The sequence below is a fragment of the Vombatus ursinus genome, unplaced genomic scaffold, assembly GCF_900497805.2.
Source record: "Vombatus ursinus unplaced genomic scaffold, bare-nosed wombat genome assembly UNPS02005659.1, whole genome shotgun sequence".
Lineage (NCBI taxonomy): Eukaryota > Metazoa > Chordata > Mammalia > Diprotodontia > Vombatidae > Vombatus > Vombatus ursinus.
In genome coordinates this window covers 8,125,489-8,147,435 of record NW_020945437.1, presented here as the reverse complement: position 1 = coordinate 8,147,435, position 21,947 = coordinate 8,125,489, and the positions used below count along the sequence as shown (strand labels likewise).

General features: G+C 40.7%; 1 protein-coding gene across 3 annotated transcripts in view; it reads right to left on the bottom strand.

Moving 5' to 3' along the window:
- ME3 (malic enzyme 3) overlaps positions 1 to 21,947 on the bottom strand; it is a 314,844-nt gene that overhangs the window by 93,454 nt on the left and 199,443 nt on the right. For all 3 annotated transcript variants that reach the window (XM_027848248.1, XM_027848247.1, XM_027848249.1), the window contains exon 6: positions 9,863 to 10,024. In XM_027848248.1, coding sequence (XP_027704049.1) covers positions 9,863 to 10,024 — 162 coding nt within the window. The remainder of the gene's footprint in view (positions 1 to 9,862; positions 10,025 to 21,947) is intronic.

The window sequence follows — 21,947 nt, the reverse complement described above, 5'->3', positions numbered from 1 at the left end:
TCAGTCTGGCATTTTGGACCATGTATTCTGCATATAGGTTAAATAAATAAAGTGACAATATATAGCCTTGTTGTACTCCTTTTCCAATCTTAAACCAATTAGCTGTCCCATGTTTGGTTCTAACTGTTGCTTCTTGACCTGCATACAGGTTCTTCAGGAGACAAATAAAATGATATGGTACTCCTATCTCTTTAAGGACTTGCCACATTTTCTGGAACTCCCTTGCTTTCTCCATAATCCAACAAATATTGGCAATTTGGTCTCTAGTTCCTCTACCTCTTAGACAATCAGTCTATCTCTTAGCATGATCAGTATTTTCTTCACCTCTACTTCTTCGGGAATCTTATATAAATGAGTGACTAGACACAACTGTATAAATGTAGTCTATGACTTGGAGGCAGGATTCATTGTCTTGCTGGCCTCTTCATAGGCAATTTTGATATGTGTGCAACACTCCAAAGTCTATTTTGCACCTGAATGCTTTCCTTTTAAATCTCAGTCATTTAAGTCTCTGCAGACCTTCAGTTTTTACTGAAATCTCACTTGGCCATCCTCCCTGCCATCTACCCTCTCCCTTAATAAGAAATTTTCAGTGCAAATATTGCAAATTCATTGCAAAATTTCAGTGCAAATACCTGCAAATAACTTGAGAGATAACAGGATGTCTATTTTGACAGATGTTACCATTTCACAGAGCTCACACAGTTAAGACAGATTCAGTATAAAATACAGCATATCTGAAGCATAATCTTTACTACTTGCAATTACATAGCACACATGATAGAGTTGAATATAAAAGCCCAATATATAATTCAAGGTGGGGAGCTGGGGGCAGGGATGGAGAGCAGGAGCAAGAAACATCTGACAAAGTGCTGTAGTAAAATTTGAGGAGAGAGAAAAAGCATGAAGGTTTTTTTTGTTTTTGTTTTTGTTTTTTTGCAGGGGGAGAAGAGATGGAGTCAGATAAAGGTTTACAAAAAAAGTGCCTCTTGAGCTGAACCTTGAAGAAAGAAAGATTCTGAAATTCAGAGGTGAGAAATACAGAGGAGTACATTCCAGGTGTGGAGGAAGGCTTGTATGAAGTCACAAAAGTAAGAGATGGAAAGTTGAGTCCAGAGATCAGATAATAAATCCACGTAGCTAAAACACTGTTTATATATTTAGCATATCTATGATCTATAAACACTAAGGGTCCTGAATATCATTACCATTATTAGCATAAGATTCCATTGCACATGATTTCACTGGTATAGGTAATTCCTAGATAAAGATAATCTCTTTATCAATGCAAGTTGGCACCTTTTCTTTAACTTACAGAGAGTTGTCTGGGGCACTGGGAAGTTAAGTGACTTGCCCAGGGTCACACAGCCAGCATATGAAGGTAGAATTTGAACTCAGGTCTTCCTATTTCTGAGGCCAGCTCTCCATTCACAATACCACATTCACTGCCTCTCTATGATTATCGTTATAGGAACTTGAGCTCAGTGCATTATGTATCTGTATCTGAGGATCAGCCTGACTGACTCTGGAAAAGTTCATCACCAAAAAGCTAACCCCAAGTAATGAATTATTAGGCTGCAGTATTTTATGAAATATTCTACTGAGGCCTGGGGTAGAGGGACTGAATTCGAGTCAGTAAAGGGAAGACATTTTACAGATGAGGCTACTGAGATCTACAGAAGATAAAATGACATACTCAAGGTTACAAAGCTGGTAATTGTCAGAGCTAGTTCTTTGGACCCCAAGTGTGGTCCTCTCTGCTCTATTACTCCAGGATGAGTCCTCATTCTCAGATCAGCTAGTGCCACATTAGATTTAACTGTTATATTCCATCTCAAGGGTCTAAGTTAGCCTAAGAATTCTGCCTGCTAGTTACCCAACCTTCCATAGCCCATGAAGAGCACCATAATCACGATTTCCTTCAGTTCTTCAGCAAGAACCCTTGGCAGGGGGGGCAGGGGGTGACTTCAGAAGACAAAGAGGCAAGAAGAAAAATAGGAAGAAGGAAAAATAGTAATAAGTAGGGAAAATAAAACAAAGGACTGGACATGTAGGACACAGTGACTAGTGTGGTTCTCTGGGGAGGGCCAGGTGAGCCAGTGGCCGGATATTTTGAAGCACTGAAGTGAGTAATCAGGGAAGGACTCCCTTCCTTTCAACCCTTTGCCTCAGGAACTTAGTCATGGGACATCCTAGTGGGAATTCCCTTCTTCATGGGTCGCTGCTCTGTATATTTATTATTTTAAACCTTCCCTGGTTTGGCAGGTAAAGAGGAGTCTGAGTTTCAGAGCTGCTGAGGGCAGATGTTTTTCCTCAAACAGGAAACCTATATGGGATTTTTTTCCTATGGCTGTTGACTAGGGTTCTTTTCTTGTTACCTTATGATGTTTTATGGAGGCACACACACAGTCAGATTATTGTGAGGCTGAAAAAAACCAGGACAAAATATGTACACACAATAAATATCCCTTTCCCCACCCCCCCCCCAAGATTGAATGACCATGGGGTGGAAATCCCAAAGTCAAACTCTTTCAGTGATATGGATTTTTGGAAGGCAATTTAATTCAATTCAACAGACTTTTATAAATCACATATTAAGCACATGCCTAACACACAGTAGGTATTTAATAAATGTTTATTGACTGACATTGACTTTGTGCAAGATTATGTATGCATATTGTATTTGTATATCCTGGGTATGAAGAAAGAAAGGAAGAAAGAAAGGAAGAGAGAAAGAAAGGAAGGAAGGAAGGAAGGAAGAAAAGAAGGAAGGAAAGAATTAAAAAAAGAGTCCCTGACCTCAGGGAACTTACAGTCTACCTGGAGATGGGTGGGGAACATAGCATGTATTATGCTATAATTTGAGAAGGAAGAGAATACTAGCAACTAGAATGTTTCAGTGAAGACATGGACCTCAGCTGAGCCTTAAAGGACGAAGGGGATTTTGAAAGTCATATGATGAGGGAGTGCATTCCAAGCCTGGGGGAATAGCTTAAACGAATGCACGGAGGCAGGAGGTGGTATCCTGATTTGGGGTAACAGTGAGTAGCCCAGTTTAACCATAATGTAGAAAGGGTAATGGGGAGTAATATGAAATAAGATGGGACTGGTTAGTCAGAGCCAGATTATTTAACAAATTCAATGCCAAGCTAAGGGAGTTTAACCTAGAAGCTGTTAGGAAGCTATTTAAGGATTTTGAGCCAGGGAGTAACACAGTCAGAAGTGCGCTTTAGGAAGGTTAGTTTGGCAGCTATGTGGAGAATGGATTGGAGAGAAGAGAGACTGGAGGCTGAGGATCAATTAGGAGGTGATTTCAGCAGTCCAGGTGCAAAGTAATGAGGGCCAGAAACAGGGTGGTGGTTGTATGAGCAGAGAGAAAGGGGATGGATATGAAAGATGATGTGGAGATAGAAAGCAAGGGCAGGGGGCAGCTAGGTGGCGCAGCGGATAGAGCACCGACTCTGGATTCAGGATGACCTGAGTTCAAATTCGGCCTCAGATACATAACAGTTGCTAGCTGTGTGACTCTGGGCAAGTCACTTAACCCCATTGCCTAGACGAAAAAAAAAAGAAAGAAAAAAGAAAGCAAAGGCAGGTCAGCTGTGCCCTGCTTTACATGAGGGAGGCATTCCTGAGAATGTACATCCAAACAGAGATTCTGCAAAGCGAATCATTATTTTGAATAGCACTGTGTGAGGCAGCAGCATGGAACTGTGGGAAGGTATTACACTTGGAATCTTGACACTTAGGGTTGAAGTCCTGACTCACTCACTTACTAAATACGTGACCTCAGGCACATCACTTTGCCACTTTTGATATCAGTTTCCTTATTTGTAAAATGAGGAGGTTGAAGGTCCCCTCTAGCCCTCTCTGTGATTCTGGCTCTCACTATTTAAAGGAAGGGAAGGGAATAGGCATTTATAAAGCTCCTGCAGGATGGAGAAGGAAATGGCAAACCACTCCAGTATCTTTGCCAGGAAAACCCCAAATGGGGTCACAGAGAGTTGGACACGACTGAAACAACTGAACAGCATGTGCAAGGTACTGTGCTAAACACTTTCTACAAATACTGCCTCATTTGATTCTCTGAACAGCTCTGGGAGGTAGATGCCATTATTATCTCCATTTTACTGTCGAGGAAACTGAGACAAATAGAGGTTAAGTGACTTGCCCAGGGGGCCGTAGCTATGAAGTGTCTGAGGTTGAATTTGAACTCAGTTCTTCCTGATTCCAAGCCCAGAGCTCTCTCTCTCTCTCTCTACTTAACCACCACCCACGCATCCTTTTCATAAGGGAATAATCTCCCTCACCCTATTCTGACTGCTTCATGAGTTTGGATTTTTGTATACTGGTTTTTCTTAATGTGGGCCCCACCTGTGTGCTTGAATGGGATGGGGAGAAAGCAGTGGATATTTGCTTATTAAATAATTTCTGGTTGAAGAAACAATATTTATATACAACTTCAATAAACCTACCTATTTTCTAATTATAAAGTCAGTTAAATTACCTAGGGGTTTTCTACAATGAAAAAGAAGATAAATGATATCTCTGTATAGAACCATAAAATGGATTATTCATCTATAATAGCCAAATGCCTCTTTTATTCTTTGCCTCAAGTTAATTATTTGTACATTGTTTAATTCCTAAATCATTTATGTAAGCCTTTCACCTTTGTGCTACAGGGCTGATTGTTCTTTGTGATCATACCTTAGCTGATCCAGTAATAAATATTAATGTATGAAAAAAATAATTTCTGGAACTGAGCAAATCACCTCATTTATAAGGGTTAAGTTTTCTGCTTGGTAAAATGGAGTCCCCTAATATCTTACCCTTTACCTCTCTAACATCCTTACAGGACCAGGAAAAGAAGAATAAAGACAAGGATGAGTCTGAGTCTGAGACTTCTCCACTCCTGCCATCACCTACTCCTGTCCAAACTACACACACACACACACACACACACACACACACACACACACACCCCGAATCTCAGCTCTGGAAGGAACTCAGAGATCATCTAGTCCAACCCATATTAGGGAAAGGATTTCCCTTCCCTATATGATGGGCCCATTCTCCACTAATAGATTTCCAATGATGAGAAACCTACTACCTCCCCCAGGCATTCCATTCTACTTTTGTACAGCTCTAACTGGGGCAGCTAGATGGCACAGTGGATAAAGTGCTGGTCCTGGAGTCAGGAAGACTCACCTCCCTGAGTTCAAATCTGGCTTCAGATACTTCGTAGCTGTGTGACCTTGAGTAAGTCACTTAGAAACTGTTTGCCTCAGTTTCACCATTTATAAAACGAGCTGGTTAAGGCAATGGTAAGCCACTCCAGTATCTTTGCCAAGAAAACCCCAAATGGGGTTTCCGCCTTCTATTCTTTTCAGTCAAAACTGAAAAATGACTAAATAACAAAAAATAACAAAAATAACAAAAAATAACAAATAACAAAAATAACAAAATTGTTAGGAAGTTTTTTTTTTTACATCCAGCCTCAGAGGCCATCTAGTCCGATCCTTTCATTTTACAGATAAGGAAACTGAGGTACAAGAAGATTAAGGGACTTGTTTAAAACATCAAAAAGGAAGGAGGCATCAGAAGCAGGATTTGAACCTGGGTCCTCTGATTCTGAGCCAGTGCTCTCCCCACTGTACCACACTGTCTTCCTCCCTGAGCCTTAGTATCCTCACCTGTAAAATGGGGTTAAAAATAGCTGTAGGACCTACCTTACGGAATTGCTGTGATGATCAAATAAAAAAATGCATTTAAAGAATTATGTAAATGTCAACAATTATTATCATATGATATGAATAGCCTTGGAGTGGTAGTAGAGGGAAAAGGTCAAGATTCTTAGCCTAAAGTACTTCATTGGTTTAAAACCAAGATCCCCAAGGGAACCCAATAGTCTTTCTTTTTTTTAATTTTAGGCGATTGGGGTTAAGTGACTTGCCCAGGGTCACACAGCTAGTTAAGTGTCAAGTGTTTGGTCTGAGGCCGGATTTGAACTCAGATCCTCCTGACTTCAGGGCCAGTGCTCTATCCACTGCGCCACCTAGCTGCCCTGGAACCCAGTAGTCTTGAAAGCAAAATACAACCATGTATGTATATATAGATATAGAGATAGATATAGATATGTATAGATATAGATATAGATATATGCACTCATACACACACACATGTCCACACTCACACCCAAACTCCCAAACATTTTCAGAAAGAACATAGTTATAGCCTGGGAAAGAAAGTTCGTACTCTAAAATCAGAGCTGGGCAATTAGCCTCAATAATACATTATTATTATTCCCTCTCCCCCCTTTACTCTTGCTCTTCATTCCCTTTCTCACTTTAAATTTCATGCTTAAGAGGCTGTGGAACTGGGTCCTGTAACCTAAGTCGACTTTCTGCCTCCAGATGAGGCTCCAGCGGAGGCTGTACTCACCAGAGAAGTCAGCCAGAGGAGCTCTATCCCATTTTTTTCTTGCCTGCTCTACTTTGGGACTTCCCTGATTTATCCACCATGCCCCAGGAAGCTCATTATTGGGAAAACCTAATCATTCTTTAAGATCCCATCCAGCCTCGGTTCTCCCCCTCATCACCACTCTCTGCCAGGCTGACTGGTGGGTGGAGCCAAGAACTCCAAAACCTCCACTGAAGAAGGCAACTCAGCTCTGAACATCTCATTTCTCACCTGGCTGCTCTACTTTGAGACTTCTCTGAGTTCTCCACCACGCCCCCATATTGGGCACCTTCCCCAGCCCTCCCTCACCTTCTCCACACCCTCCGATTTTCAGCCTCCTTTTTCCTTTTGTGAGTTTTCTCTCCCCACTCCCACCCTACCCCCTAATTAGACTAATAAACTCCCTGAAGGCTGGGACTGCCTTTTGCCTGCTTTTGTATTCCCAGTGCTAGTGCCTGGCACAAGGTAGGAGCTTAATAAATGTATACCGGCCAATTGTCTTATGAGTGAGGTATGAAGGGGGGAGAAGGGGATTTTCAGAAAAGAAACATAGATCATAAATCTTAGAATTTAGAGTTGGAAGAGACCTTAGAAAGATCATTTAGTACCATTTTCTCACTTTACAGATGAGGAAACTGCAACCCAAATGACTTGCTCAAGGTAGCAGATGCAGAATTCCAAGCCAAGGCTTCTGACTACAAATTTGGTGCTCTTTCCATAGATTGTTCCAGATGGAAGGGACTTCACGGATGTTCATTTTCATATCCAACACGCTCTTATTAGGGGCCTACTTCCAGCCAAGGAGGTCTACTACAACCTGTTTGTTTGACCAATGAGGAATCAAAGACCTAGAGAGACAAAACGGTCAATCCAATGTCCCCCAGTTAGGCAGTGGCAGAGCCTGGGATAGGACCCAGGCCTCCTAACTCCTAACTCACATTTTCTGCCAAACACACTGCCTCCCCTAGATCCTTAACAATGATAGCCCAATTGTTCTCTACTGTACTCCATCCCATGGCTAAAGCCTAAATGGCTCTAACTCTTAGCCCACACTGCCCATGTCCCAGTTGTGCCCCCCAGCCTCTGAATTTCTCTATTTTTTTAATATGGGGAGTCATTGGACCTCAGTTGCTGAGTCCTGAAAAATAGCTGGTCATATTTAAAGATGTGGTATTTTTTACTCAAAAAAATATCCCTGCAGATGTCTTCACTGGCAAGGAATAGAAGGCCAAATATCATCTCTTCTGAGTCAGTCATGGGGATGGAAACTGCTAACAGATGCAAAGCCGTGGCTTGCCTAGAACTGAGGGCAGTCAGCCTCAGGACAGATGCCTGAAGTTAATTAGGCCCAAACCACCTGGAAACCTTTGCAGCTGCCATACCATCAACTCCAAACAGCTCTCCTGCGAATGGGTCAGTTTCCTCGCCCTGACCACAGGAAAGCAGGCCTATACATGCCAGGCTGAGATTTTTTTTTGTGGTCCCTTCTTGGTGGTTTTTTTATACTAGCTCTTCAGTTCCCATAACCAAACTGCTGAATTCATTTTGTTAAGGGGACCACACTAGCCATGGGTGTAAGTGTTGGGATTTAAGCAGCACTAGGAAGGCCCCTGTATCATCTCTCTCTTCCCACAATAGTTTCCCTACCATCTTTGTCCTGGTGTTTGGATTTCCTCATTAGAAATTTGTTCCTTTGGGAATGACGTTGGAAGGCACCTCAAAAGTCATGTGAGTCAATCTCCTTGCTTTTTTTTTTTTTTAACCCTGGCCTTCACATCTTTCTCCTTCCCACCTCCTTGAGACTGATTCACCTGAGAAAATAAGGAAGTTGTTGGTGGGTTTTTATTATGGTGTCAGGAGTAGGAAGAGCAGAAGGGAAAGTAATTTTGGAATCTAGGAGGTTAGGCCTAAGTGATGGGGGGAGGAAGGTAGCCACAGGTCAAATAGATACCTGAAGATAGAGGAAAAGGGACACAAGAAGGATGGAGAGGGGGCTATATAGGAGGGGGTTGGTCTCTATGGAGGACAAGTGTCCATAATTTTGCTGAGGGCTAGCCCTGGTCAGGGGAACAAAAAGACAGACTCATAGACCCCACTGTGCAAAAGGCTATTATGAGTACAAATGACCTAGATACCATTCCTCTGCAGAAAGATTCAATTGAGCTTCCAAGATTCAAAATTAATTTTTTTTTTGGCTAGGCAATGGGGTTAAGTGACTTGCCCAGGGTCACACAGCTACTAAGTGTTATGTGTCTAAGGCCAGATTTGAACTCAGGTCCTCCTGACTCCAGTGCTGGTGTTCTACCCACTGTGCCAGCTAGCTGCCCCTAAAATTAATTTTTTTAAATGGATTTGGTTTCCCTAATATGTTCTAGTTATTTCTCCCCTACACCTTGACCATTGTTTTCACTATTCTCCTGGATAGTCACATAATATGTGACTAAGCACTATAGTAGGTCCCGAAGATGAAAAGCTAGAAGAGACCTCAAAGGGCATTTAGTTCAATGCCCTTCTTTTATAGATAAGAAAATTAAGGATCAGAAAAGTAAAGCAATTTATCCAAAATCACACAAGTGGTGAGAGTCAGGATTTGAACTCCTCTGATTCCAAGAATAGTGCTCTTTGCACTGCGCCATTCCATATGCCATAGGTACCATTTTGTCCAATGGCATTTGGCATTATTCACCTATACACCCTGTGAATTACTCCTTCTTATATCCAGACACATCTATACCTTTCTTTCATGTGTATTTGGCATCATTTCTTTAAACATCATGGATCTTGAGAGGTATTGTGGATGGGGAGCTGGTCTCAGAGTCAGGAAGGCCTGGGTTCAAACCCCACCTCTGACATATACTAGCTCTGGACAAGTCCTTTAAGCTCTCAGTGTCCCAGACAACCCTAAGACTATAAGTTGCAGAGCAGGTACGTGTTCTCATCCTAATCAGGTTCCCAGGTTCAACTGCCCACCCTCCAAAACATATTCCAAACCCCAAAAAACCAACTATGAGCATCATTTCCCTTAAAAGCTCTGGACATCATTCATCACTACTCCGAGTATCATTCATACTCTAGTTATCCTTTTTCTATAATCCCTATGTGTCATATTTAAATATCATTCCTCCATATATACCAAAATTCATTTTTTCATATAGTTAAACTATCATTCTTCTATACACCTTTTGTATCATCCTCTTTTCTCCCTTGAATTGGAGGTTCTATTTCTCTATACACTCCGAGAATGTTTCCTTCACATGCCCTGGATACTTTATTCCCAAGTATAACTTATTTCTCTTCCCTCCTCCCCTACCCACTCTTCTAGGTTCTGTTTTGCTTGGGTATCCCTAGTTGAGGGAACATCTTTATACCCATCTACTTCTTTCCCATGTTCTGGGTCTCTTACCTCATTGTTAGTGCCAACATCTAGCAGAACTGGAAGGCAGTGCTGTGGGTTCACTCCACCACAAGCAGTATACAATGCAAGTTTGCCCACTGGGATGCCCATGCCATAGCAGCCCAGGTCTCCAAGGCCCAGGATGCGTTCTCCATCTGTCACCACCACAGCCTGAAAAACAAAACCCAGGCATGCTGAGTTGGGAAAAGAGATTACATCTTGGATGATACATTTATTTCATAAGCTGTGGCAAGTTAGATATTAAAACCAAACACTCTGTGACTTTGTTGGAATGTGATAAGACTAAAGAATTTCATTAAATTTTCTCTTTAAAAAAAAGTAACTCCATGATTCTTGGCTGGCCATTGGGAAATTCCACAGAGGAGAGATGACTGAAATACACCTGGACTACATTCCAAACCAGTAGTTCCCAGCAGATGTTGTAGGAACTGAAGTCAACTCAGTTGTGCTGGTCAGTTTTATTTTGGCTGATCTTTGGGGAAACCAATCAGCCAGAGAGATTCATGTAATACTGGATGTTGGCTCATCCTTCCCTCATATCCAATTGGTTACCCAGGCCTATTGATTCCATCATTGCAAGTTCTCTCACAATCCCTGCTTGCATTAATCCTCCTCCCACTACCCTACTTTAGGCCCTCATTGCCGTCTGCCTAGATAATGACTTCCTTAGTGGTCTGCCTGTCCCCACTCTCCCTCCCTCCAATCCATCCTTCATATCACTTTCTGAATAATCTTCCTTAAGTACAGCTCTGTCACTTCTTAGCTCAAAAACCAACCAACCAAACAACCCACCTACCCTTCAGGGGCTCTCTATTCCCCATGAGTAAATTTAGAATTAATTTCCCTGGTCTTTAACGGCCTTCAGACTTTGATGCTGCCCTTTGTTTCTAGACTTACTTCATATTACTTCTTACACTCCTTATACTCCCTCTACTTCAAACTGGAGTACTCTCTGTATCCAAACATACTTTGAATTCTCCAGTCTTTGTGATTTTGTTCACTCTGAGTTCTGTGCCTAGAATTTGTCTGCCTCTTCCCTTGATGACTTCCAATACATCCTTTAAATCCCAATTAAAATGCCATTACCTCCATAAAACCTTGCTAGAGCCTTCTGTTAGGAGTAGCCTTCCTCTTTGAACCCTAGACAGTACTTTGCCTATCATTCCCTAAAGCATATAATATGTAATATTGTACTTTACGGTGACCTATGTTTGGATTCTTATGCAAGCTTACAGAATAGCCAGTAGAGAATTCTTCAAATGCTTTCATATAATATGGGTTAAGCACTTGAATTGTCATTATTGTCTTGGTGACAGTCCAGGGGAACAGTTATGGGCAATGGTAAGGTCTAAAGTATCACCTCCATTGTGTGTGGTTGAGAAAAAGTGAAGATGGAAGTCATAGGAATGGAGGAGGTTGATAAACTAAGAGGCCATGGTGTTAGAGAGATCATCAACACGGATATAGAAGTCAGCGAGAATGATGGCAGGGTTCAGCAATCAGTCAACAAAAATTTCTTAAGTGCCTACTATGTGCTAGGTACTATATTGGGGTTGCAGACAAAGACAAAAAATAATCTCCATCCTCACAGAGTTCATGATCTAATGGGAGAAACAATACATAAAAAGCAGCTGAAAAGAGGGGAAGGGTATACTGTAGGGGGACATGATGAAGTCCAGGGCAGTGCACACTGTGGGAAATGAAGAGATGGTACCCTGCGTGTCCCCTTTGGATGAAGGATTTGGAAGTAGCACTCTCTGTTCACTCTCTTCCCTCTCCAATTGAAGGGAGGGAGGCACCACAGGAATAGAGGTGTGCTGAGCAGGTGTAAGATTCAGGGTTGGTGTGATCTTGCAGGATTATGAGCTTCCAGGGGAGCACTGATGAAGTCCAGAAGGATGCAGCCAGGTGGGAAATGATGGTTTAGCATGGAGACATATGATCCAGGTAGTGAAAGGAAGGAAAGTATACTGAACATTATACATTGCAGTCACAAAGTGTGACACAATCACAGAATCTCAGAATTTTAGAGTTGGAAAGGCTCTCATTGACTGTTTAGTCCAATCCACTCACTTAAGGAATCTCCACTACAATCCACTTGACAAATTTTCATCCATCTTCTTCTCGAGAACCTCCAGAGTAGGTTAGGGGGAACTCACTGCCTCTCAAGGCAGCCCAGTACACATTGGGCTAACTCTGATTGTTAGGAAACTTTTCCTGACATGAAGCCTAATTTGCCTCATTGTGCCTTATATCCATCATCCTGGTTCTTCCCCCCAGGATTAAATAGAGGAAGTCTAACCTGTTTTCAACAGATTCGACTCTTTGAAGACAGCTCTTATGGTCTCTGAGAGTCTTCTCTTCTCTAGGCTAAACATTCTCAATTCTTTCACTTGAGCCTCCCTATGGCATTCATGGCACCCTTCACCATCCCAGTTGTCCTCCTCTGGATGCTCTCCAGTTCATCAATGCTCTTCTTAGACTGTGGTATCCAGAACTTATCCCACTAGGATGGAGTACAGTGGAACTACAACATCCTTACTCCTGGACACTGTACCTCTCAATGCAGCTCAAGATCACCTTGGATGTTTTTGGTGGCCACATCACAATGCTGACTCCTGTTGAGTTTGCAGTCCTCTAAAAATCCCCAGATATTTTTCAGACCAACAGCTGTCTCAGTCAAGCCTTCCCCATCTTGTACTTATGAAACTGACTTTTTGGACCCGAGTGAGACTTTACATTTATCTTTATTGAATTTTAACTGACTAGATCCAGCCCAGTACTGTCGCCTGTCAAGATCTTTTTGAATCCTAACTCTGTTCAGGGTACTAGCTATCCCTGATTTATGTCATCTACAAATTTGATTCATAAAGATGTTAAATAGCATAGAGCCAAGCACTAATACTTGGGGCACTCCACTGTAGAACATTTGCCAAGTTAATATTAAACCATTAACGACTATTCTTTGAGACCATCCATTTCCCACAAGTTCCATGTCCATTTCATTATATTATCTTCTAGTTTGTTACATTGTAGGCTCTTTGAGGGGCAGGGACTGTTTTTCTTTTTATTAATTATATCCCCTGTGCTTAGCACAGTGCCTGACACATAGTAAGTACTTAGTAAATGTTTATTGGATTGGATTAGTCCACATCTCTTTTGGATTTCCACAAAAATAGTATGAGACAATTTATCAAATACTTTACTAAAATCTAGGCAAACAATATCCACAGCATCCCTTTGTTAGGCCAGTTTGGTAATCCTGTCAAAAAAAGGTTATAAAGTTAGTCTGGTGTGCAGGAGGGGTTCTTGATAGGGCCATGCTGGTTAGCTCTTTGCAAACCTCTCCTCCCATACCCATTCTAGGTGGTTTCTATCTCTTTAATAATTCATTCTAGAATCTTCCTAGGAATCACAGTCAAACTCCTTGCAAACAGTTATTCCCCCTCCATTTTTTTTTTTGGAAAACTAGGACATACACTCTTCTCCAACATTATGGTGCCTCTCCCATTTTCTACGATATTTCAAATAGTACTAATAGGCTTAGCAATCATACTTTCCAGTTCTTTCAGTGCTCAAGGATATGATTCATTTTGGCCAGGTGACACAATTTCATCAAAGATAACCAGGTGGTATAAAATTCAAAGGAGGGGAGATTATTAAGTGATGGGGGCAGAATAAGCATCTGGAAGTGGCACTGGAGGGCAAGGAGTGGACCATGAGACCTCTTATTGGCCTGGTGAATCTGAGGGGGATGGATGTCTTTCTTTTCATTGGGAGTTTTATTACTCGTAAAGCACAGCTCACAAATTATCCCAACGTTGTATTTTTATTGCTTGGTGATCTTGGTATTCATCACTCTTCCATTCCTCAATCCAGCTAGGTGTTTCCACTTGCCATGTCCTGAAGATCTCCAAGGATTGACCTTTTGGGGAAGGTCATATGTGCTTCTAGGCCTGAGACAGACAGCTGACTTAGTGATTAGCACTGCCTGATTTTGACCTTGTCTCTTTTTGTTCCGGTCTTGTCTCTCACATGTTTCCTCTTGGTTCTAACCTCTCTGTCTGGTTTCTGGATGTGGATGCTTGCTTGAGTCCTCATTATTGTCTCTGTTTCCCTGTTCATACTCTGCTAACTCAGGTTCTGACCCAAGGCTTTTCCGGATCTTATTACCTTGGCTTGGAATGACCCAACTGTCAGTGACCTTCAGCTTGGCACTCATTCTTTGTATTTACCTGATTCATTCTTTGTATTAGCCTTATCCTCCTTGCTAGTTGCACAGTGGATAGTGTTAGGCCTAAGTTAGAATTTGTCCTCAGACACATCCTAGCTATGTCACCCTGGGCAAGTCTCTTAACCCTGCTTGCCTCAGCTTCCTCATCTGTAAAATGAGCTGGAGAAGGAAATGGCAAACCACTCCAGTATCCTCTCCAAGAAAACCCCAAATGGGGTCAAGAAGAGTTGGATACGTCTGAACACCACCACCATCATCACCACCAACAACAACAACAACTTGACTTGCTGTTACTTCCCTGGTTGTAATTGTTTGCCTTCCATCTCTGTCTTCTCACTTTAAATGGTCTGGTGTGGTAGCTGAATAGTAATTTCCATTTATTCCTTTTCATACAGTGCTTGATAATTAAAATATTTTGTACTCTCCATGGGTTCATTTTGTTGGTACTCAGTCTTTGGCTTCCCTAGGCAGCTAGGCAGCACAGGGGGCAGTGAGGAAGACCTCAGTTCAAATACAGCTTCAGACACTTACAAATTGCCCTGGGCAGGTCACTCAACCTCTTTCTCCCTCAGTTTCCTCAGCTGTAAAATACAGATTTTAATAATAGCAGGTTCCTCCCAGGGTTGTTATGGGGACCAAATGACGTATTTATAAAGTGCTTAGCACGGTGCCTGACAAATAGTAGGTACTTAATAAATATTTCATTCCTTTCTTTCCTTGGGAACTCTGAAGAACAAAAGGTTTAACTTTCACTCAGTAAATGTGTCAAGGCAACAAACCATGTAGAAGCAGACAGGTAAAATGGAAAGTGAACTGGGTATGTGAGTCAGGGACAATTAGGCGACACAGTGGAAAGAGTGCCAGGCCTGAAGTCAGGAAGACTCGTCTTCCAGAGTTCAAATCTGGCCTCAGACACTTACTAGCTGTGTGACCCTGGGATTAATGCTTAACCCTGTTTGCCTCAGTTTCCTAGTTTGTAAAATGAGCTGGAGAAAGAAATGGCAAACCACTCTAATATCTTTGCCAAGAAAACCCCAAATGCGGTCACAAAGAGTTGGACATGACTGAAAACAGTTGAACATGGGGGTTAGTATCAGCTTGGCCATTAACTAGTTGTACAACCACAGTCAAGTTTTTAAATTCTCTGTGTCTCAGCTTCTCATCTGTAAAATAGGTAGACTAGATCAGTGGTATCATACTCAAATGGAAACAGATTCTTGCAGCTACGTATTAACTTAGAAAATCACAAATTAACATTATCTATATTGTACTGTATTTTTACTTATTTTGTTAAATATTTCCAAATAACTTTTTAATCTCATTCTGGTTGAACTTGAGTGTTTGTGGGCTGCATACACAGGCCACATGTTTGACACCTCAGAACTAAATGATCTTTAAAGCCCTTTGCAACTCTGACATCTTCAGTAAAGAGGTTTCCCTCTTCATTGCTTAAGTGATTGGGACCCAAGAGAAAAGAATGCCAGTGATGGGTCAGTGAGCCTCTGAGGAAGGAGTTTAGTGTAGCTGGCCTGCTGCCCAATGTTGCCTCTGAGGGTGTCAATACTAGGACAGGGAGTGATTTAGGAGCTTGGGAAAATTTTGGAGTGAGCCAGGCTATTCTCAGCTGAACCATCATTCTCACTCCTGAAGCAGGACACTGGAAGATGGCCACTGTGGGAATGAAAAAGACTAGGAATTCTCACTTTTTGTCTTGATTTATAACCATTGACTTTAAACAGCCTGCCCCACCCCGTGTTCCCAAGGCTGGAGTTATCCATCAGAATGAGTGGCTGATGGGCTACTTCCCCACTTTTCAACAACATCGCCCCCATCCCCAATAATTCACTCCAGACTGACCTAGCTGTTGAGCCACACCCCAACCTGAAGCTGGGGATTCATCAGAAAAAAAATGAGTGCTTTTGCCCTTGGTTGTGTGGTGAGGAAGAGGGGGGAAGGGAGAGATGAATCTCTGACCCATCCCTTTCTTTCTAACAGGTAGCAGCACCCACCTGCGACTGTGATTTTGTCTTTGTTGTGCCCATTAAGGTGAGATGAGGCTAATTGGCAAAGATCTTGCTGATCTTGATTCAATTCAACAAACATTTATTGAGCACATTCCACTAGAAACTATATTACTATTTCCATTTTATAGATGAGGGAATTGAGTTTGAGAGAGGTGATGTGATTTGCTCCCAGTCATATAGATACAGCAAATATCAGAGCTTTAACCAGAACTCAGGCCTCCTGATGCCAATGAAGTCTGCCATTATAGATCTCACCACTGCCTCCAATGAGCTAGACTATGAATGGTTCCCAGTGGAACCTAGTGGCACACGCTAAGTTAGTGTTTTCAAGCCACCTCGTGATGGAAAAGAAAAACAACAAGCCTTGAAGGGATAAGCTGCTACTGGTGAGTCACGGGTGCCATCTTCCTATATGGACAGCCCTAGAGGAGAATGAGGGGTAAAGCTTCACCAGTAGTTTTCTTTCTATGAATAGGAGCCTGAATATTGAGATGTAAACTCCGGAAAGCTCCTATGAGAATGAGAAAACACACTTAAGAAATAAAAAGTTAATCCTAAGCCTCTACCTCTGCAGATACTCTATGGGAGCACCAGAAACAGAATTAGTAGAATTTTTCCAGATTGACCTTTATCACAGGCTCCAGCTTCCTTGTTGGACAGCTCCACCTAGCCATTTTCCCAGTAGTTTAAACTCAACTTGTCCAAAAGGAAACTCATCCCTTTCTCATTTGTCCTTTTCTTTCCATCTCCATTGACACCACCCTTGTTCAGAAGAACCTTACAATCTAGCCAAACTGGATTACTCATTATCTGCTTTCTGCTTTTAAGCCTTTCCAAGTTCAGATTCTTATTTCTGAAGTACTTCTCACCTCTACCATTCCTTTCTGTGGAAATCCTACCGATTATTCAAGGCCCAGATTCTCTGACACCTCCACCAAGAAACCTTCCCTGATTTCCCCCTCAGCCAAAAGTTATCCCTCCTTCTACAACCTCTGCCTTTTAATACTTTCATATCTTACTTCTGATGATAACTATTTGTATTCATAGGATCAGAAAATTTTAGCATTGGAAGGGACCTTGGAGAATATCTAGTGCAACCTGCACACTTAACAGATAAAGTCCATGGAAGGGAAGTGATTTGGCCTGAAGTCATGCTTTATGTTTCCTACTAGACTCAGTTCCTTGAGGTCAAGGACTCATATCTTGTACTTTTTTGGATCTCCTCCAACTATTAACACTTAGATTGAAATGGAATTGAAATAGAATGCAATGACTATTATGGAAGTGTTTTGCATGACTACACACGTATAACCTATATCAAATTCCTTGCCTTCTCAATGAGGGTGGGTGGGAGAGAGGAAGGTAGAGAATTTGGAACTCAAAGTTCTAAAAATTCAAATGTTAAAATTGTTTTTTACATACAACTGGGAAATAAGATACACAGACAATTGGGTATAGAAATCTATCCTGCCCTACAGGAAAATGGAAGGGGAAGGGGATAAGAAAAGGGGGGGTAATAGAAGGAAGGGCAAATTGGGGGAAGGGGTATTCAGAATGCATTCCACCTTGGGGTGAGGGGAGGGGAGAGATAGAGAGAAAATTTGGAACTCAAAATCTTGTGGAAGTGAATATTGAAAACCAAAAATAATAAACTAATTTTAAAAAGAATATAATAATTCTGACTTTTCCAAGGTCACAAATGACACCAAAATTAATGTTCCTACCATTGTTCTATGTTCTTCTTTTGGACAGTGGTGTGTAGACACAACCTAAACTACATTACTTTAATTATAAATTAATGGGATTGTAAATTCTTTATCACAATGAAGGTTCTAATCACATATGTCTGCTTTGTTTGGGGGACATGTTTTGATTGAAAGTATACCTAAGTTATTGAATTAATGCACTGACTTGAAATAAAACATCATTCTAAATAAAGTTATACAATAAAAAGAAGAAATAGAATGTAAAAAGTACATTTAACAAATGTTTGTTGAATGAACACATTGGGTAGAACTATAGAGCTTAAAGAGACCTCATGAAATTGGCATAGTTCCAAAAAAGTTTACTGACCCCGCTGAATGACTGCCTCAGGAGACATGGTATGTCCCATCCATTCCAAAACTCACAGCTCTTATTATCCAGGCCCATATCAATTAGTCTTTGCACCTCACTGCCTCTCTCAAACAGTGTCCATTAAATATATAGCTATGCAATTTTCACCCTGATATTTAAATCTGTATTTGTTTATTTTTTGCTGCCTTCCCAATTACCCTGTAAGCTCCTTGAGGGCAGGGAATGTCTTTCTACTTTTGTGTGTGTCCCTGAGTACCTAGTCCAGTGCCCAGTAGAGCAAGGGCTGGGAGGGTATGTTTTGAATGATTGATTGTCTGCCTGTCTTAGGATACGGAACAAAGTAATTTGCAACGTCTCGACAATCCATTAACCCTGGCTTGACCTGAGTTAACTGGTCATTTGATTATGCTGATTTCCTTTGGTGTTTTTGAAATCTCCCTTTGGATCATTAGAGACATACACCTGAAGATTGTCTTCTTGGACAGAAACCAGAAGCTGGAGAACTGAGCCAGGAGTTGTGCAGAACTGAATTCTTAGCTGATATGTGAAACCAATAGATGGGGAAGGTAAATCATACCCAGGGAAGGCTCTGTACACAGTCTGCTAATCATCTATTCAGGATGCCTAATGGTTACAGCTCAAAAGCTTACTTGGCATTTGGCATAGGATAGAGCCAAGGCCCAGCTGCCCCTTTAGCTCTGTAGATCAAATTAAAAACCCCAAGACAACAAAATGATGGGTGGGTCACATAGGAAATTTATGAAGAACAGATTATGAAATAGTATTTGACAAACTGCTAGGAGCTCTAGGCAAAGAGAATTGGGTATGTGTCCATATTTAAAAAAAGAACCTAATAATAATGATAGTATAATAATAACACCTGACATTATTTATTACTCTAAAATTTGTGAAGCATTTTATGAATTTAGTATCACGTGAACCTCCTAACAATCCTATGAGGTAGATACTGAAGATACTATCCCCATTTTTGAGATGAGGAGACTGAGGCCTAAGTATTTTGCCCTTAGCCCTTATTCTATCCACCACACCAGCAGTTCTTAAAGTGAAGTCTTAGAATCCTTGGAGGTTCCCAGGATACTTCCAGTGGTTCTGTAAGATCAAAACTATTTTCCTAATAATATCATTATTAGCCTATTAAAGTACTCCTCCCTTTTCTAACTACATATCTGTGTGAGGCTGAATTTTCCTCATTTACTTCAATCAAAACAACATATCACAATGGATTGAATGTAGAAACAAATATGGAATCCAGTTGTCTTCTATTAAGCTCCAGCATTAACGAGATTTACAAAAATATGTAAAACAATGCCACTTACCTCACTAATTATTTTTTGGAAAATAGTTATTTTCATAAAAACATATTTTTAGATTAACATATAGCAGCCTTGTTGAATTGATATTTTAAATTTTTGACAGTTTTAATTTCTGATATGTTGAGTATCGATATAACCCACATAAACAAAAGCTATTTGGGGTTTTCGATAATTTTTAAGAGTGTAAAGGGATCTTCAATAATTAAATGTAAAGGAGTCCTGGGACCACAACATTTGAGAAATGCTACACTATACAGAATATTGCTTCACAATTACCTAGTTTGTAAAGTGACTGTAAAGTCACGAGTAGACCAGTGCAAAGAGTCATGTTTTTAGTGTCAGAGGTGCTGGGTGGAGATTCTAGTTCTGCTTTTTAGTATCTATGTGACCTTGGGGAATTTATTTAACCTCTGTGGCTAGCTGGTCAACAAGCATGTAGTAAGTGCTCACTGTGTGTCAGCAGCGAGATGGCACAATGGATAAGTGCTGGGCTTGGAGTCAGGAAGACTCAACTTCCTGAGTTCAAATCTGGCCTCAGATACTTACCAGCTGTGTGACCCTGGGCAAGTCACTTAACCGTCTTTGCCTCAGTTCCTCATCTGTGAAATGAGCTGGATTAGGAAATAATAAATCACTTGCTATCTTTGCTAAGAAAACCCCAAAATGGTGTTACAAAGGGTTGGACATGACTTAGACGACTGAACAATAACAAAATACTATGTGCTAGGCACTTGTTTGTGTTATATACTGAGAATTTAAATATAAACCCAAAGAAAGATGGTCCCTGCTCTGACATTCTTTTTATTTTTCTGGTCAATTAGTAACTTTAAAAAAAATTAGTCTTCGGGGCAACTAGGTATCACAGTGGATAGAGCGCCAGCGTTGGAATCAGGAGAGCCTGAGTTCAAATCTGGCCTCAGACACATGATACTTACTAGCTGTGTGACCCTAGGCAAGTCACTTAACCCCCATTGCCTCACCCCCCAAAAAAATAGACTTCTAAAATTTTATTATTTATTTTAAAAGTTTTTTTCTTTTTAAAGTTTGAGTTCCAAATTCTCTTCCTCCCTCCCATCCTTTTCCATATTCACTGAGAAGGCAAACAATATGATATCAATTATACATGTGAAGTTATGTAAAATGTATTTCCATATTAGCCATATTTCAAAAAAAGCAAGAAAAATGAAGTGGAAAATTATACTTAAATATGCACTCAGAGTTCATCATATCTCTCTCTGGAGGAGGATAGCATTCTTTCATCATGAGCCCTTTGGAATTGTCTTGGATCACTGTATTGATCAGAGTAGCCAAATCTTTCACAGTTGATCACATTGCTGTAACTGTGCAATTACTCTGTTACTCTGTTCTTTTCACTTCACTTTGCATCAGTTCATATAGGTCTTGCCATGTTTTTTCTGAAACTACCCCCTTTATCATATCCCATAGCATGATAATATTCCATCACAATCATATGCCACAACTTATTTATCCATTCCCCAATTAATAAGCATCCCCTAAATTTCCAATTCTTTGCTACCACAAAACAAAACTGCTATAAATATTTTTGTACATACGGGTCCTTTTCCTTTTTTTTTTTTTGTTCTCTTTGGAGTACAGACCCAGTAGTGGTATTGTTGGTTCAAAGGATATGCATGGTTTTATAGCCTTTCGGGCCTAGTGTCAAATTGTTCTCAAGAATGATTGGACTAGTTCACAACTCCACCAAAAGTTCATTAGGGGATCTATTTCTCCCTCATCTCCTCCAGCATCTGTCATTTCTGAAAGGTGTGAGTTGGCACCTCAGAGTTGTTTCAATTTGCCTTTCTTTAATCAGTAATGATTCAGTGCATTTTAAAATGACTACAGATAACTTTCATTTCTTCTTTTGAAAACTGCCTGTTTATATCCTTTGACCATTTATCAGTTGGGGATTGGTTCTTATTTTTATGAATTTGACTCAGCTCTATACTCAGCATATATTTGCAAAATAAGGCCTTTGTCAGAGAAACTTGCTGTAAATATTTTTTGATATTAATTCATTGTCTGTGACACCTTTTAGTAAAATATACTTTTCTTGGTTATTCCTTTTAATTAGGTCTGTTTTTGCTTTTGCTTTGTCTAAGATCATGATTGCTACCCCTGCCTTTTTAAAATCTAGCTGAAGCATATTAGATTCTGCTCTAGCCCTCCATTTTAACTCTGTGTGTGTCTTTCTGTTTCGAGTCTGTCTCCTCTAAACAACATATTGTTGGATTCTGATTTCTAATCCATTCTGCTATCTGCTTCCATTTCATTGGTGAACTCATCCCTTTTATATTCATAGTTATGATTATTGTGTTTTTTCCCTCCATCCCATTTTCTTCTGTTTCTTCTTTCTCTCTTTTTAATCCTGTTCCTCCTTAAAA